The sequence below is a fragment of the Triticum urartu genome, chromosome 2 (assembly GCF_003073215.2).
Source record: "Triticum urartu cultivar G1812 chromosome 2, Tu2.1, whole genome shotgun sequence".
NCBI lineage: Eukaryota > Viridiplantae > Streptophyta > Magnoliopsida > Poales > Poaceae > Triticum > Triticum urartu.
The window spans coordinates 738,657,838-738,673,290 of NC_053023.1; the positions used below are offsets into that span (position 1 = coordinate 738,657,838).

Genomic DNA, 15,453 nt, shown 5'->3' on the forward strand with positions numbered 1-15,453 from the left:
AAGACATACATCAAGTGTTCTCAAATCTTTAAAGACTCAATCTGATAAGATTACTTCAAAGGGGAAACTCAATTCATTACAAGAGAGAAGAGGGGGAGGAGAAACATAAGATCCAACTATAATAGCAAAGCTCGCGATACATCAAGATCGTGCCAAATCAAGAACACGAGAGAGAGAGAGAGATCAAACACATAGCTACTGGTACATACCCTCAGCCCCGAGGGAGTACTACTCCCTCCTCGTCATGGAGAGCACCGGGATGATGGAGATGGCCACCGGTGAGGGATTCCCCCTCCGGCAGGGTGCCGGAACAGGGTCCCGATTGACTTTTGGTGGCTACGGAGGCTTCTGGCGGCGGAAATCCCGATCTATCTTGCGTTCTAGAAGTTTTAGGTCACGTAGGTATATATGGGTGCAGGAGGTACGTCAGGGGAGCCATGAGGGCCCCACGAGACAGGGGGGCGTGCCCAAGGGGGGCACCCCCCACCCTCGTGAGCACCTCGTTCCTTCCTTGACGTGGGGTCCAAGTCCATCAGGTGTGTTTCCTTCCAAAAATAACTTCTCCAGTTGATTTCGTTCCGTTTCGACTCCGTCTGATATTCCTTTTCTTCAAAACACTGAAATAGGCATAAAACAACAAATCTGGGCTGGGCCTCCGGTTAATAGGTTGGTCCCGAAATTAATATAAAAGTGGAAAATAAAGCCCAATATTGCCCAAAACAGTAGATAATATAGCATGGAGCAATCAAAAATTATAGATACGTTGGAGACGTATCAGAGATGAACTAGGGCTTGAGAGGAGATGGTGTTGGTGAAGATGTTTATGGAGATTGACCCCCTCCCGATGAGAGGATCGTTGGCGATGACGATGGCGATGATTTCCCCCTCCCGGAGGGAAGTTTCCCTAGCAGAACAGCTCCGTCGGAGCCCTAGATTGATTCCGCCAAGGTTCCGCCTCGTGGCAGCGCAGTCTCGTCCCGAAAGCTTGCTTATGATTTTTTCCTCATCGAAAGACTCCATATAGCAGAAGATGGGCATCGGAGGGCCACCAGGGGGCCCACGAGGCAGGGGGCGCACCCAGGGGGTAGGGCGCGCCCCCACCCTCGTGGGCAGGGTGTGGCCCCCCTCTGGAACTTCTTGCGCTCAGTATTTTATATATATTCTGAAAATGACTTCCGTGAAGTTTCAGGACTTTTGGAGCTGTGCAGAATAGGTCTCTAATATTTGCTCCTTTTCCAGCCCAGAATCCCAGCTGCCGGCATTCTCCCTCTTTATGTAAACCTTGTAAAATAAGAGAGAATAGGCATAAGTATTGTGACATAATGTGTAATAACAGCCCGTAATGCAATAAATATCGATATAAAATCATGATGCAAAATGGACGTATCAAACACCGCTGGTGACATGGTAGCAATAGCATACGATGTTCTGGCAGTGACATGGCACCATTTCTGATCTTGCAGCTTAGTGATGTTGGAAATCTAAAAAGACATTACAATATTGCTGAAGATCTAAAACGGTGTCCAAAAAGAACCTACCTCGACCGATTCTATGCTAGGAAGCATACGGATTGACCACTCATCTTATTGACTGGATAGCACAGCACACTCAAACAAAAGGGATTCACAACCCCTTTTACACATCGGGTTGCGAGTATTTGTTATTTGTGTGCAGGTGCCGTTTACGTTGTGTTGCTTGGTTCTCCTACTGGTTCGATAACCTTGGTTTCATCACTGAGGGAAATACCTACTGTCGTTGTGCTGCATCATCCCTTCCTCTTTGGAGAAATACCGACGTAGCTTCAAGCCACATCAGGATATAACGTAGGAAACCCTTTAGGAAAGGAGAGACAAATTCCATGACATTACCCATACAACGGTGTTAGGATAATTGATAAAGTAAATTTAGCATTGTGCTTCAAATGTTCTTATTGAAATTCAGAGTACCACAGACATGCTTCGAGATAGCATTGGCATGGTCTTCAAGCAAGGTCAGACCTTTGGATACACAAAGTAAACCATCAGGAACAACCTATAGAATAAGTCTTATGATTTCCTCATTGAAGAATGGCTAACCTTGCTAAAGATGAAATCATAACGATAGGTCCTCCGGTTAGGTGTGCTAGGCATGACATCTCCTTACCGGGTCATATAAAGACCTATGTTATACCTCTTGGAAATATGTTACAACCATCATATCTGACCGAGATTCAGATCTGATTGGTGTTAGGATACCTCGGACTCAGGATGCCTAAGAAGAAAAGGTACAACACAAATTAACGAGATAACATTGTAAGATTCTCGGGAAATGAACTATGGAAGCGAGTTGCGAAACAAGAGTTTATCAATAAACGAAGGAGAGGATTAGGAGGTGGCTGATTATCTTAGCGACAATTCATCGAGATTTCCAAAAAGATGGATTTCCACAATTATGTGAACAAGGAGATAACATTGCCATATCAAATGATACAATGACGTATGCTCGAAGAAAAACATACACAATTAAACATTGGTTGAAAGGTGCACCCGAAATATGGGCTCATGTAGCATGATCAATGTTAGAATGGTGATTTGATAACCAATTAACAAAGTATGAAAGTATCGTTCATTAACTTACAAGTAGTAGGGTTGCTAGAAGTTTTGAATTTTACACATCATAGTCTATTTGTTGGTATTCTGGTGAGAAACAACACGGGGATCAAGGAATGAACGGAGATGGCAAGAAGTATCACTTGTATCAAGAATTCTTAAGAGATGGTGAAATTCTCATGACATTCTAGGCATAAAATATGGTAATACTCCAAGGTAAGGAAGAACAGATGGTGGATAGCAAGGAACTCAAGGTATACAGAAAACACGAACAAGTTTGTGTCGAACGGAAGGCAATAAAGTGATCGATGATAATACAATTCATCGAGGGCAAGGATGGTATTTCATCATGAATTCAATTGTTATCCTGGAAGAGCTCATAATGTTGATGATGATCACGTCACATTTGTCGAGAAATCTCATGAAGATGTAATCGATCGGCGATGACATCAAGTCAAAGGAATGATGAAGCGAAAGGTTATTGGAACTATGGGTACGACACAAACTCGAAATCAAGTTTGTTGTTCAAGGAGAAATGATATGCCAAGGAAGATCGACATAAGATTAGCTCACCGTCGAAATTTGTGCTCCGGGAAGAAGAACCAGGTAGCATAGTTAAATTTAGCACGATAATGATGTAGGAGTGACATGATGGAGTATTAAATTTCTCAATAACAAAGTACTAGGAGTACTGAATCACAGTGTTGATTCGATTCACTAATCGGTGTTCTCGATTGACGACAACCCAGAACCCATGGAGTGACTATGACTGGGAAAGGTACTACTTCATCAGAAATTCATAAATGGGTTGATATCCTCGAGATACCAGGGGGTAATACTCGAAGGTGGATCAAAATAGGGGTTGGGCAAGCGTATTGATCTGTAGAAGGCAAGTACTTTAACTTGTCCGAGAAATAGAATCAAAGGAGAACAATCATGGCAGGAACCACGATTGCAAAAGACCAAATCCCAAATATAAGATGAACTTAAACCAAGGGAATGATTAATTTAAGAGAAGTTTCCACAATAAGATCTACATCGTGTCCATGAGCATGAACACAAAGTTCAAGGTCGACTCCCACTTCTCCAATGCATGACCATTCATTCACTGCTCGTATTAAAAATGATTTGAGTGTGAAAACCTACCTGATGAATTACCAGAAGAGTATGACCCGTGAAAACTTTTCGGGTTCACATAGATTAAGGAAGGCATGGGTTCAACCCATCGGGGTTGGCATTATGTATCAGAGGAAGAACTTCTTGAGATTTTTGTAGACGAAGGACACTGTTAGATGATAATTCAACAAAGGATCTGACGTTCCATAACAGGGCTGATGTGAGGATCGACACACAATCAGAGGATGAAAGAATGCAAGGAGATCAGATTATAGAAACAACAGACTAATTCAAAGCTCAAATGCAAAGGAATTATGATTTCCAAATCAAGGAACCAGAAGCAAACGCTCTGTTTAAGGATGGATAAGTCGAGTAGGCTTAGGGGTACAATCGATGGCAATTTGATTGGCCGAGATCCAGCTCATGTTCCAAATGACGTCTCAGCCGGAAGGATGAATTCTAGGATCTGATTAAGGATTGCGAATATTCGCCACATATTGAATCAAGGGACCCAAGATGATAAAGGCAAATGACGTCAATGAATATTGCTAGGCATTTGGAATTAACCATAATGCAGGTACACAAGAATTTCAAGAGCCATAGGCTGCAGAGGATTCTCGAAAGATCGGATAGTATTTCGAAGAGTGTTGTGAAGCACCTGAACAACTAGGGATGGACGGATCCCCGATAAATGCGAGGAATTGTTCGTGTGGGTATTAATGCGGAAAAGAGCTGCAAAGCAGTAGGCACAAATGATTCTTGGAATATCGGAGAAATTTTCAGGGTATCAAGTAATAACAAGGGCAACTGGGAACGAAGGTATGAACGACAAGCGTAAGCAGTTATCCATAAGGATTTATCAGTGGTCGGGAATAGCGAAAGAGGTGGGCACAAAGTATCAAGAGAACAATCGAGAGTATCTTCGAAATCTTCTGGTGCACCAAGTAATCATCTGGAGTGAGGGGCTTTCTGGGAGGAAGTAGTTACGAGAACCTAGAGCCAGAGTTAGTAAAATCATTTAATCCGAATAGAAGAGAGATCAGAGTCCCAGAGTGTTGATCTCATATACATGAGGTATATTTCTATCCTTACAATTATGTAACAAATCCACAATTCATTTTGAGTTATTCATGTGTTTTTTTGGGATCAGGATTATCCGAGTCAGCGTCCTTGTGGTTGATCTCATATACATGAGGTATGGTATTTCTATCCTTAAAAGTATGTAGCAAATTCACAATTCATTTTGAGTTATTTATGTGTTTTTTCAATCAGGATTATCCGATTATTAAAGCACATACATTGGAGTTGAAATATAGGCGGGTTGTGTGCACACGGTACATGTACGTGATGTAAACAGAACCTATATAACTCAAGTACGCCATACATGTAGCTTAATTTTTTGCATGGGCGACAATTTGAAAAGCTTACTGCAGATCTGCCAAAGATAGATTATACACAATATTAGAAATCATCTTGAGAAATCTCGAAAGTTTGTAAAACTTAAAATACACACCTCTCTTTACAGGTTGGCAATTTCGAGTTCTATCTGTCATATTGTTTTTTCTAATACAGTGGCATCTCTACTATCCTTTTGTAAAGCGATTGGCCATTGTTAGGATAAAAATAGCAATTACACGCGTATTTAATCAATCTTTTGGCCTATCTCCTTCCATATTATTATTGGCAATTTGAGGGGGAAAAGGCAAAACATGTAAAACTTTATAAGTTTTAAATCCTACCCTAAGCCCAAATCTTTATGTTGTTCTTTATGCAAAACTCCATAGCACTCCAGCCTTCATCACAAATGAGCCGCTGGCTGCCATAGCAGTATAGCACTATCAGTTCCCCTGTGGCTACTGGTCTGTGGGGCAGGGAATCGGTACTACAAGAGAGCTTCAAGCTGACGCCAATAGGAATGGAAGACATGACTTTGATGGAGAAATCCGGTGCATATGAACAACATATTGTCTTCCAATTTTTTTTCATCATTCAGTAGGACAATTTCCCAATTCTGTATGAAAAGGTTATTAGTATGTGTTGAGTAACATGATTGTATTAGGAAACATAAGATAAACTAGGAATATTCTGGCTTGTCTTGTACTCCAGATAGATCATGTATTCCTATATATATGCCCACGAGACTCAAGCAATACAACAACTATTACACCAAACTTCTCTCTCTTCTAACATAGTATCTATCGCAAGTCGATCCTAAACCCTAGCCGCCGCTGCTTCCGCACCCGCGCGCCGTCCCCGGGGCGGTCGGCCTTCATGACCGGCGTCGGAGGCCGCGCCGCCGGTATGTAGGGTTCGTCCGCCGATCGTGTTGACCGGCTGCCCTATAGAGTCTTTTTCCCGATCTCTTGATCCGGGTTTTTCGCTCTCTCACCGATCGTTTTGATCAGCGTTTTTCCTTTTGGTTTTCCGATCTATTCTTGATTGGTTTGCGTCGCCCGCCGCCGCCGTCGACCCTCGTGCATCTCTACTTCGACCCCGACGCGACCAGCCGGCCTCTCCTCCGACACGGCGGCCACGCGCGCCGAGGCGGCCCGTCAGGGCCAGCCGCCGTCCGCGTGTCGGTCCGCCCGTCGGCCTGCGCTGGCCGTCACCGCCCTGCTCCGATCGGGACACCTGCATCGCCCCGACCCGGCGGCCTCGCGCCATGCGACGACCAATCATAGCCGTCGCTCGCGCGCCGGCCCGCCCATCGATCCACATCACCCATCTCCGCCGCGTTTGCACGGCGGCCCGGTGGTCTACTTCGCCAGCCTCGTTCTCGGTTGCGTCGGAACAGCTACGTCAGGCTCGTCGGCTGCCTCAACTCGGGCGTCGCTTTTCCGTTGGATGCTCGGGCCTCGCTGCCCGGGCGCCGGCGCTGCTTTGGCAGCCCGGGTGACGTTGCTGACAAGCTCGTCCGCATGACGTCTCACGCCGTCCGTCGTCGCCGGCCTCATCGCGAACTCCGCCCCCACCCCGCCTCTACCGAGCGGCGTCGCGACCTCGCGCGCGCTCGGCTTGATCACCCACTCGCCTCCGCGATCCGCCTCATCTACGCCGCGCGACCGACCTGGCCTGTCGGTTACGCGCGCCTCCGCAGGTCTCGTGAAGATCGTCCCGAGTACCACGCGCCTCTTCGCCGATCGAGCATTGGGCTGCCGCAGCGTCGCCCAGTCGGGCCGCAGCACCGCCGCCCCGTGGTTCTCCTCGCGGCTGCATCGACTCGTGCGTCACCGCTGCGTCGCCCCTTCGGGCCGTAGTGCCGCGATACGCGGTCCCCGCCGCCGCCTCGAGGCCGTTCCCGCGGTTGCACCGAATCGCGAACCGCCGTTGCGTTTCCCCTTCGGGCCGTAGCGCCGCGGCCCGCGCTCCACTCCGCTGTCACCGCGCGTCGACCTCCCGTGGTATGCGCTGTACCGTATTTCTTGGCGCGGGAACGCCACCGTCCGCGCCGGTCTTCGTCACGCTGTCAGGGTTCTTCGCCTACTTCGAGCACTGCCGTCGCACTCCTAACCTAGCCGCTGCCGCCGCTCTTCTTTGGCTGCCGCCGCCGCCCGTCCACCCCCTTTGTCTTCGTCCAGCACCAACCTGTCGCCAGCGTCGCCGTCATCTACCCCGACCACTTCGTCTACTCCGATCACTGTTGGTGACATCGGCCCCGCGCCGATGGACACCGCAACCATCGTCGAGTCTTCTTCTCTGTTGGCCCTCTGATTCCTCGATATGGCGAACAGCTCGTGCAGGTCCTAGTCTCCGCATGCCCGGTGCTGGCAACACCGATGCGTGCCTTCATCCACGACGTGTCCCCGGGCCTGGCAAGCCTGGTTGGCGCTTCGTCAACTTCGTCACCGTCCGTCTACACATGCCCGGTGCTGGCAACACCGGTGCGTGCCTTCGTCCATGATGTGTCCCCGGGCTTGGCAAACCCGTCGCGCCGCATTGTCAACAACATCTTTTTCCCGGCACACCACTAATTCGACACCACTGCACCCTTGCTAACTCGGCGCCCCCTTGCGCCCGCGGCTCCACGACGACTTCCTCGACACCGGCCACCCCGAATCGACATCGACCACGGCATTCTTTGGCTACCTCGACCACGGCTCCACCACCCACGCTCTCGGCTACCTCGACAAACGGCACAAAGGGCTACCGCCTTGCTTGAGCAACCTCGTCAGTTTCCACTCTAGCCACGCCTTCCGCGATGCATCGACCGTTATGACTGTGGGGGGTGTCCGTCGGCTTGCCTTCGGATTCTTCTCCAGTCTCACCGTCTGTGTCGCTACAGTTGTGACTGCGGGGGGATGTTGAGTAACGTGATTGTATTAGGAAACATAGGATAAACTAGGAATATTCTGGCTTGTCTTGTACTCCAAGTAGATCATGTACTCCTATATATATGCCCACGAGGCTCAAGCGATACAACATTATTCCACCAAACCTCTCTCTCTCTTCTAACAGTATGGATATATATTTATTGAATTTATAATTAGCATATATGAGGTTCTTTGTTATGCCCCCCTTTAGCTCATGACTACATAATTATTCCGACTGGTATTCTAGATAGATGCTTTTCTATGAACCTCATAAAAAACGTACTATGCCTTAGATCCTAATTGACTATTTATACATCGGAATATCGGATGATTTCAGCTTGCTGTGTCCCAAGATACCTATTTTTTTTAAACCAAAAATAGGTGAAGTCCTAACAATCTATACTCCTGCATTGTATCTTGAAATGTAGATTGCTTCTGTAGCATTCGAACAGATGGTAGTTTGCAGACTGATGAGTTGGTTCCAGTAACATCACATGTCAAGGATACCTCTGCTCCACTTACCAATCAAAAAAAATTATGATGATGTTCCAAGAAGTGTGTTTAATTTCTGTCGCAGTGGGATGTTGTGATTAGTTCAGTTTTGCTTGATCTATTTCCAGTTAATTCCGTTTTGTGATGTGGTGTTAGGGAATATACATTCTGCTCTCTTGTTCTTCAGCTTTGGGTGTCAGCAGCTACCTATTACTACTAGGGAGCCTTATTTCGGACGAAAAGAAAATACAATATTGGTTTTTATCCATTTGTATGCCTGCGTTAGCCTTATGAAGCACAAAGTATGTCCCAGTGATCAATCACGGATGATACTTGGTGTATTCTTGCTAGGCTAATGGGCAAATACTCGAATAACTGAATCACCTGCAATCTTTTTGTATTGTAACGCCGGTGTTATATCTGCAACAACAGTTTGCAATTTTTTCTGTATAATTATGAATATACATCTTGGTAGCTATAATTGATCAATCACGGATGCTACTTGGTGTTTCCTTATACTAGGCTAATGGGAAAATACTCGAATAACTGAATCACTTGCAATCTTTTTTTTTCCGTAACAGCGGTGTTATATCTGCAACAACAGTTTTTGAAATTTTCTGTATAATTGCGAATATACATCTTGGTAGCTATAAATTATATCCTCTGTTTGGTGTTGGTAAGAACATATGCTTAGCTTGTTTTATGCTCTGTTCAAGACATCTCGGGTCTGTTGAACCATGAAGTCTCTTCTTTCACTGTGGAAATATGAGCGACTAGGTGCCTGTGCTTCGTTGCCAATCGGTCGGATGCCTTGAGAAGGGTCAAATAGGGTGGACGAGTGATTTGGAATTTGGTTTTGTTAATGTCAATAGGAGGAGGAATGGAGGAGAAGCCAAGTCAAGGAGAGAACGGAGATTTGAGGCTAGGACACGGTGTCGATAACGGTAAGGTGTGTCATGTGGCGGCCAAACACATTGTGTTGGGATTGATCACGTTCAACACCGTGGGCATCGTCAATGAGGGCGGAAAGGAGGATAAGTGATGACATGGATATGTGTGTGCTGAGGGAGGGATCCTCGAACCATATTCATTAGGTTGGGCATATGATATATATATTCTCCCGTTGCAACACACGGGCGGAAAGGATCTCTGATTGTAGTGTTGCGTTAGCAGCATCCTGCAGTAATGAGACACTGACATGTGGGCCTCACATGTTAGTTAACGGTCAAACAGACAGATTGTTTAGGTGCGGGCCCGGCCTGTCATAAAGAGGTTTAATTTTTAAACAATGGTCATTTGGGGTTTTCTGAATAGCCGACCACCCATTTGGTAGTTATCTGAGAAAAATTAAAAATCGATAGTTTTTGAAACCTTAACTTGTAAAGTAGTAGTTTTATGCTATTTACTAGATAACAAAATTAACTTATTAGGTCACTGGCTCGGTACAAATTACAAGCTAGCGATAGAGAAGTATGCTCACATTTAAGCTACCAGTGGCTGCATGCTTTCGTTGGCAATCTTAATCCCCCAGCTTGCATCCTCACAATGCCGGATGTACGGCACAAGTGTCCCCACGTCCACATCCTTCCTGGCCGCACAGCCGTAGTTGGACGGCGAGTGGAAGCAAGGCTCGACGGACATGGCTCGCATGCACGGCGGGTCTGGTACCACCCCCGTTTCGGTCGACCAGATGGGCGTGGCGGGCATGATCCATGGCAGTATCCCGCCGAGCCCCTGCGCGACGTAGCCGAAGGTGGAAAACCCGGTGGTGACGAGAACGTCGCAGGTACTGAGCAGGTACATCTCGCTCAACGCCTTCCTGTCCTGCGAGGAGTCCCGCATCTTCTGCCACCCCTCGTGGCTCGGCTGGTGCACCCGGCTGCCGCCATACTCGGCCTTGATCCTCTGGTAGTACCACGAGCTCAGAGAGGTGACCAGCACAGACGCGTTGTTCGTCTGTATGGACGGGAGAAGCAGCTTCTCCCTACGGACGCACGAGAGAACCTGATCCAGGACCTTCTGCAACGGTTTATTCTGTGTGAAAACCCGTATCTGTATGCCGACGCGCTGCCCGGCGCCGGCGAGGTGGGCGTCGTAGTATCTGGTGACCGCGCGCCACACGTCGTTGGCCGGGTGGAATAGGTACCGACCGAGGTGGTGGAACGCGACGTCCTTCTCCGGGAACATCCGCTCCAGCTCGTCCCGGAAAGATGGGATGAGGAAGAGCCCGGGGACGAGGTAGCTGTCTGTCCTCATCAGCAGCCACGGCGCGCCGCGGATGAGCCGCTGCTGCTCGTCACAGTAGAAGAGCTTGTCGTAGAAACCGTAGCCGCCATCCAGGTGTAGGTAGACGTACGGTGGCCGGTCCGAGTCCGACCACGACGCGTTCCCATTGTCGCCCACGGATAGCACATTGGCCTTGAGCATGTTGCCGAGGCTCTCCTTGGAGTCCTTGCCGTATTTCTTGAGGTGTCCAAGCGGGAAGCCACCACCCAACCAGCCTGAGGACGGGAGCAGCCACGTGGTCCTCGGGAAAGGTTCGCAGAAGAGGGCGGCCATGTCGTGCTGGACGAGGAGGGTGCGCTCGGTGAGCACAGCGTAGAGGAAGGCTGACACTGTGGACAGCATCCGGTTCCCGAGGCCTCGATAGCTTATGGGGACCAGGTAGCGGCAGTTTTCACTGTCGGCTGTGACGATGCCATTTCCAGACTTGAGCTGCCGGATCGCCGCCCTGTACGGGGCCGTGCCGGGGCCGCATTGCTTTTGGAGCGCTTCGTGACTTCGGAGCTTGGCGAGCAAGTAGGGGGATGGTTTATGTGATGTGTGCTTCTTCTTCTTCTTCTTCTTCTTCTTGTCATGGTAGCTGGCGAACTCGTACCGGCTCCGGCATGAGCGCGAGCCAAATTCCGCGGTGAGCAGACCGTCCAGGAGCTGGTCGGTGGTGAGGTTGGACGGAGGTACATCTAGAGAAAATTATAAAGACATTTAATTAGCAAGCTCGTATTCCAAAATTTTAAAAATTGATAGGAAAATTTGTGATTGAGCACCATAATACGTACACACCCTTATCCAGACCATCGATTTTTGTGTTGAGATCCATGCTTAAATTTTGGTTTTTCTTCTCACACGACAAAACATACAAAGCTCAAGCTTGTTAACAATATATTGGAACTTCAATGCTTAGAAAATAACCCTAGATTTTTCTTGGTGCACCATAGATATCTAAAATGAGTATTTTACACATAAATTCGATTATTTATAGTTTTTGTGGCACACCAAAAAATCTAGAATTATTTTTCAAACGAAGGTGCAATATATTGTTGGCCTGTAAAGTTTTAGTTGCGTATATAGTTTTATTTGGGAGAAGAAAGAAATTTCATGCACGGGTCACAAAAACGGATGGCCATGCAATCTCGTGGTCAAGATACATTTTCTTTTCAAACATTGAAGTTGCGATAGATTGTTGATCTGCAAAGTTTTATTTGGGAGAACAAACAAAAAATGTTCACGCACGGATCGCAAAAACAGATGCCCATGGCTAACGTATGATTCGCCGATGTCGTGGTCAAGGAAAATTCAGCGCTCAATCAACCAACACTATCTTTTATAAAGAATTAATTTTGACACACTGAAGTATAATATATTGACCTGCAAAGATTTTTTTTTGCACCAGGCATACCCCTTTCCATTTGCATTAAACGGAAATACAAAGTTCCGGACATAACCAGGGAGAAGGGAAAGAGGATAACAAGTCCAACACACTGCCAGGAAACCCACCGTGCACGTTTGCTATCGAAACAAGCACTATGGGACAAAAACCTGACAGCACCACATAGTCTAAGCAAAATACAGGACTGTTCATGCATGGATCACAAAAACGGATGGATCACAAAAACGGATGCCGATAGCTAACGTACAATTCATCGATATCGTGGTCAAGGAAAATTCAGCACTCAATCGACCAACACTATCTTGTATAAAGAATTAATTTTCAAACACCGAAATTGTAATATATTGACCTGCAAAACTTTATTTGGGCGAACAACGAAAATGACTGTTCACGCATGGATCACAAAAATGGATGGCCATAGCTAACGTACAATTCAGCGATGTCGTGGTCAAGACAAGGCTGCATTCAAACAACCGACCATTATTATCTACAGAAACAATGTACATACTTCTAAGAATTTCACTTTCTCTCCATCGATCGAACACGGAAAATTAAGCCGTATAACAGGAAAAAAGGATTCACGTGAATGAGAAATATTCGTCCACCGCCATGGTAATTTGTGACTTAGCTGCATGCACAGGACAACAAATCAAGCAATTCGATATCCAACTATGTCTCGTCTTAAGTGCGTACCTTCTACTGAGAGCCAGCTGCTGGGTACCATCGGCAAGCCATAGCCATCCCGGGCGGCGGAGAGCACGACGACTGCGAGCAGGGTCGCCGCCACAACGCAGACGGCCGGCCAAGCCCTCCTCATGCTGCATCGAATCCGCTGCCACTTTTTCACTGTCTCAAGCCCCGCCTGCCAGGACGGCGCCGCCGGGCTGCTTCGCTCGACGTCCATGCTCGCCATGGAGCCTGAGGGGTTGGGGAAGCTATTGTTCAGACCTAAGCACGCACTGCCGCTGCAGCTATCGTTCTTAGACCTCTCATATATAGGTGGTAAACGTTTCGATCCGGTGTACCGGTCGAACTTTCCGCCGGACTCACGCGCCACGCTGGTTCACGCGACACGGAAACAAACCACCCCGCACGAGACACATGTATATGATGGGTCCCGCATGACTTTTCCTCTTTTTTTCTACCTCCAGCCCATCACGACTCTGCTCCTCCACACCTGCCCCACGCTGGTCGCATCCTCTAGAAACTCTCACCGACGGCGAGTGCTCGCGTGCGACGGCGCCCAACGCCGCCTCTCATTCATGGTCGGCGAGCCCCTCTCCCATCCTCCTTCCCAATTCATATCCCCGCTAGCTTCCCACGGCCATGGCCGTCTGCAACTTTCGGATCTCAGCCATGGCCTCCGCCCAACTACGGCTCCGAGTCGCCGTTGGCGAAGCTACGGGAACTATCAGGGCGCAGCTACCAGAGCTGCAAGCATGCAACTACAGGCACATGCTAGACGACGAGGATGGGGCGGCACTGGTCCTAGCAAATCTAACATCACAGTTTTTTGCTACATGCTTCAACCGGCATAACATTTTGCTACAACTGGCATAGCATTTTGCTACAACCACATCACGTTTTGCTACAACACATAGCCAGCGTCGCGTTTTTGCTACAACTAGTGTCGCTTTTTGCTATAACCGGCATCACGTTTTGCTACATCCATCACGACCAAGCTGCAACCCGTGACGGTGAACGAAGACTTTTTGCTGCAAGTGTGGTAGGTTTTTGCTACACCCGACAATGACTTTTGGTACATCCATTCTGTTTCTAGACGCAGCGGCTGCTACCTGCAATGACGAGCTTTTGTTAACCATAGTTGAAACTTTACCATGTTCCTTTATCCTAACAGGAAAATGAGGTTTCTTAAAATAAGCAGTAGGTACAACTGGATCAACATTATAAAGTATAGCTTCTTCTTTAACTGGTACCGGTTCTTTAATTTCTTCTTTGATAAGTGAGTGATATTTAAACCACTTCTCTTTAGGGAGTTCAACATGAGTAGCAAATGATTCATAAAAGGAGGCTACTATCTCATAATCAAGTCCATATTTAGTGCTAAAATTTTGAAAAGCATCGGTATCCATAAAAGATTTAACACCATCATACTTAAGTTTAATACCTGACTCTTTACCTTCGTCGAGTTTCCAATCTTCAAAGTTGCGTTTAATTCTTTCTAAAAGATCCCACCGGAATTCACTAGTCTTCTTCATAAAAGAACCAGCACAAGAAGTATCAAGCATGGTTTGATCATTACGAGAAAGCCTAGCATAGAAATTCTGGATAATAATTTCTCTTGAGAGCTCATGATTGGGGCATGAATATAACATTGACTTAAGCCTCCCCCAAGCTAGAGCGATACTTTCTCCTTCACGAGGCCAAAAATTATATGTATAATTTCGATCACGATGAACTAGATGCATAGGATATTTTTTTGGTGAAACTCCAATTTCAAACGATTTCAATTCCATGATCCAATATTATCGCGTAGCCTATACCATGTTAATGCTTTTCCCTTCAAAGATAAAGGGAAAACCTTTCGCATCACCTCATCTCCGGGTAAACCTGTAAGCTTAAACAATCCACAAATTTGTTCCACATATATCAAGTGCATATCGGGATGTTCGGTTCCATCTCCTGCATAAGGATTAGGTAGCAGTTGTTCTATCGTACCCGAAGGAATTTCATATTCAATATTTTCAGTAGGTGTTGTAGGTTGAGGGGTAACTAATTGTGGTTCCGGATGAGGTGAAGATACCCCGAACATACCCCTCAAAGGATTGTTTTCCATAGTAATAAGTGACAATAAATTTCAGAACACTATATAAATGTTTTCTTACCGAATTCCACTTACCAAAGACGCTTCACTCCCCGGCAACGACGCCAAAAAATAGCCTTGATGACCCACAAGTATAGGGGATCAATTGTAGCTCTTTTCGATAAGTAAGAGTGTCGAACCCAACGAGGAGCAGAAGGAAATGACAGGTAGTTTTCAGTAAGGTAGTGTCTGCAAGTGCTGAAATTGTAAGTAGCGAGTAGTTTGATAGCAAAATAGTTTGTAACGAGCAAGTAACGATAATAGTAACAAGTATGCAGAAAGGTAGCCCAATCCTTTTGAGGCAAAGGACAGGCCAAAACGGTCTCTTATAATAAGCAAAGCGTTCTTGAGGGTACACGAGAGTTTCATATAGTCACATTCGTCATGTTGGTTTGATTTGTGTTCGCTACTTTGATAATTTGATATGTGGGTGGACCGGTGCTTAGGTGATGT

General features: G+C 46.7%; 1 protein-coding gene across 1 annotated transcript; it reads right to left on the reverse strand.

The window, feature by feature from the left end:
- Positions 1 to 9,886: 9,886 nt before the first annotated feature.
- Positions 9,887 to 13,176, reverse strand: LOC125540351 (galactoside 2-alpha-L-fucosyltransferase-like). Its single transcript, XM_048703961.1, has 2 exons — positions 12,870 to 13,176; positions 9,887 to 11,469 (listed from the first exon to the last, which is right to left on the reverse strand). The coding sequence occupies exons 1-2, from the start codon at positions 13,087 to 13,089 to the stop codon at positions 9,989 to 9,991; spliced, it is 1,701 nt and encodes a 566-aa protein (XP_048559918.1). The 5' UTR covers positions 13,090 to 13,176; the 3' UTR covers positions 9,887 to 9,988.
- Positions 13,177 to 15,453: the final 2,277 nt, after the last annotated feature.

Coding starts and splice junctions, on each gene's coding strand:
- LOC125540351 (XM_048703961.1), bottom strand. CDS start 13,089: ATGGCGAGCATGGACGTCGAGCGAAGCAGCCCGGCGGCGCCGTCCTGG. Junction 11,470..12,869: donor CAGCTGGCTCTCAGTAGAAG/GTACGCACTTAA, acceptor AATTTTCTCTAG/ATGTACCTCCGTCCAACCTC.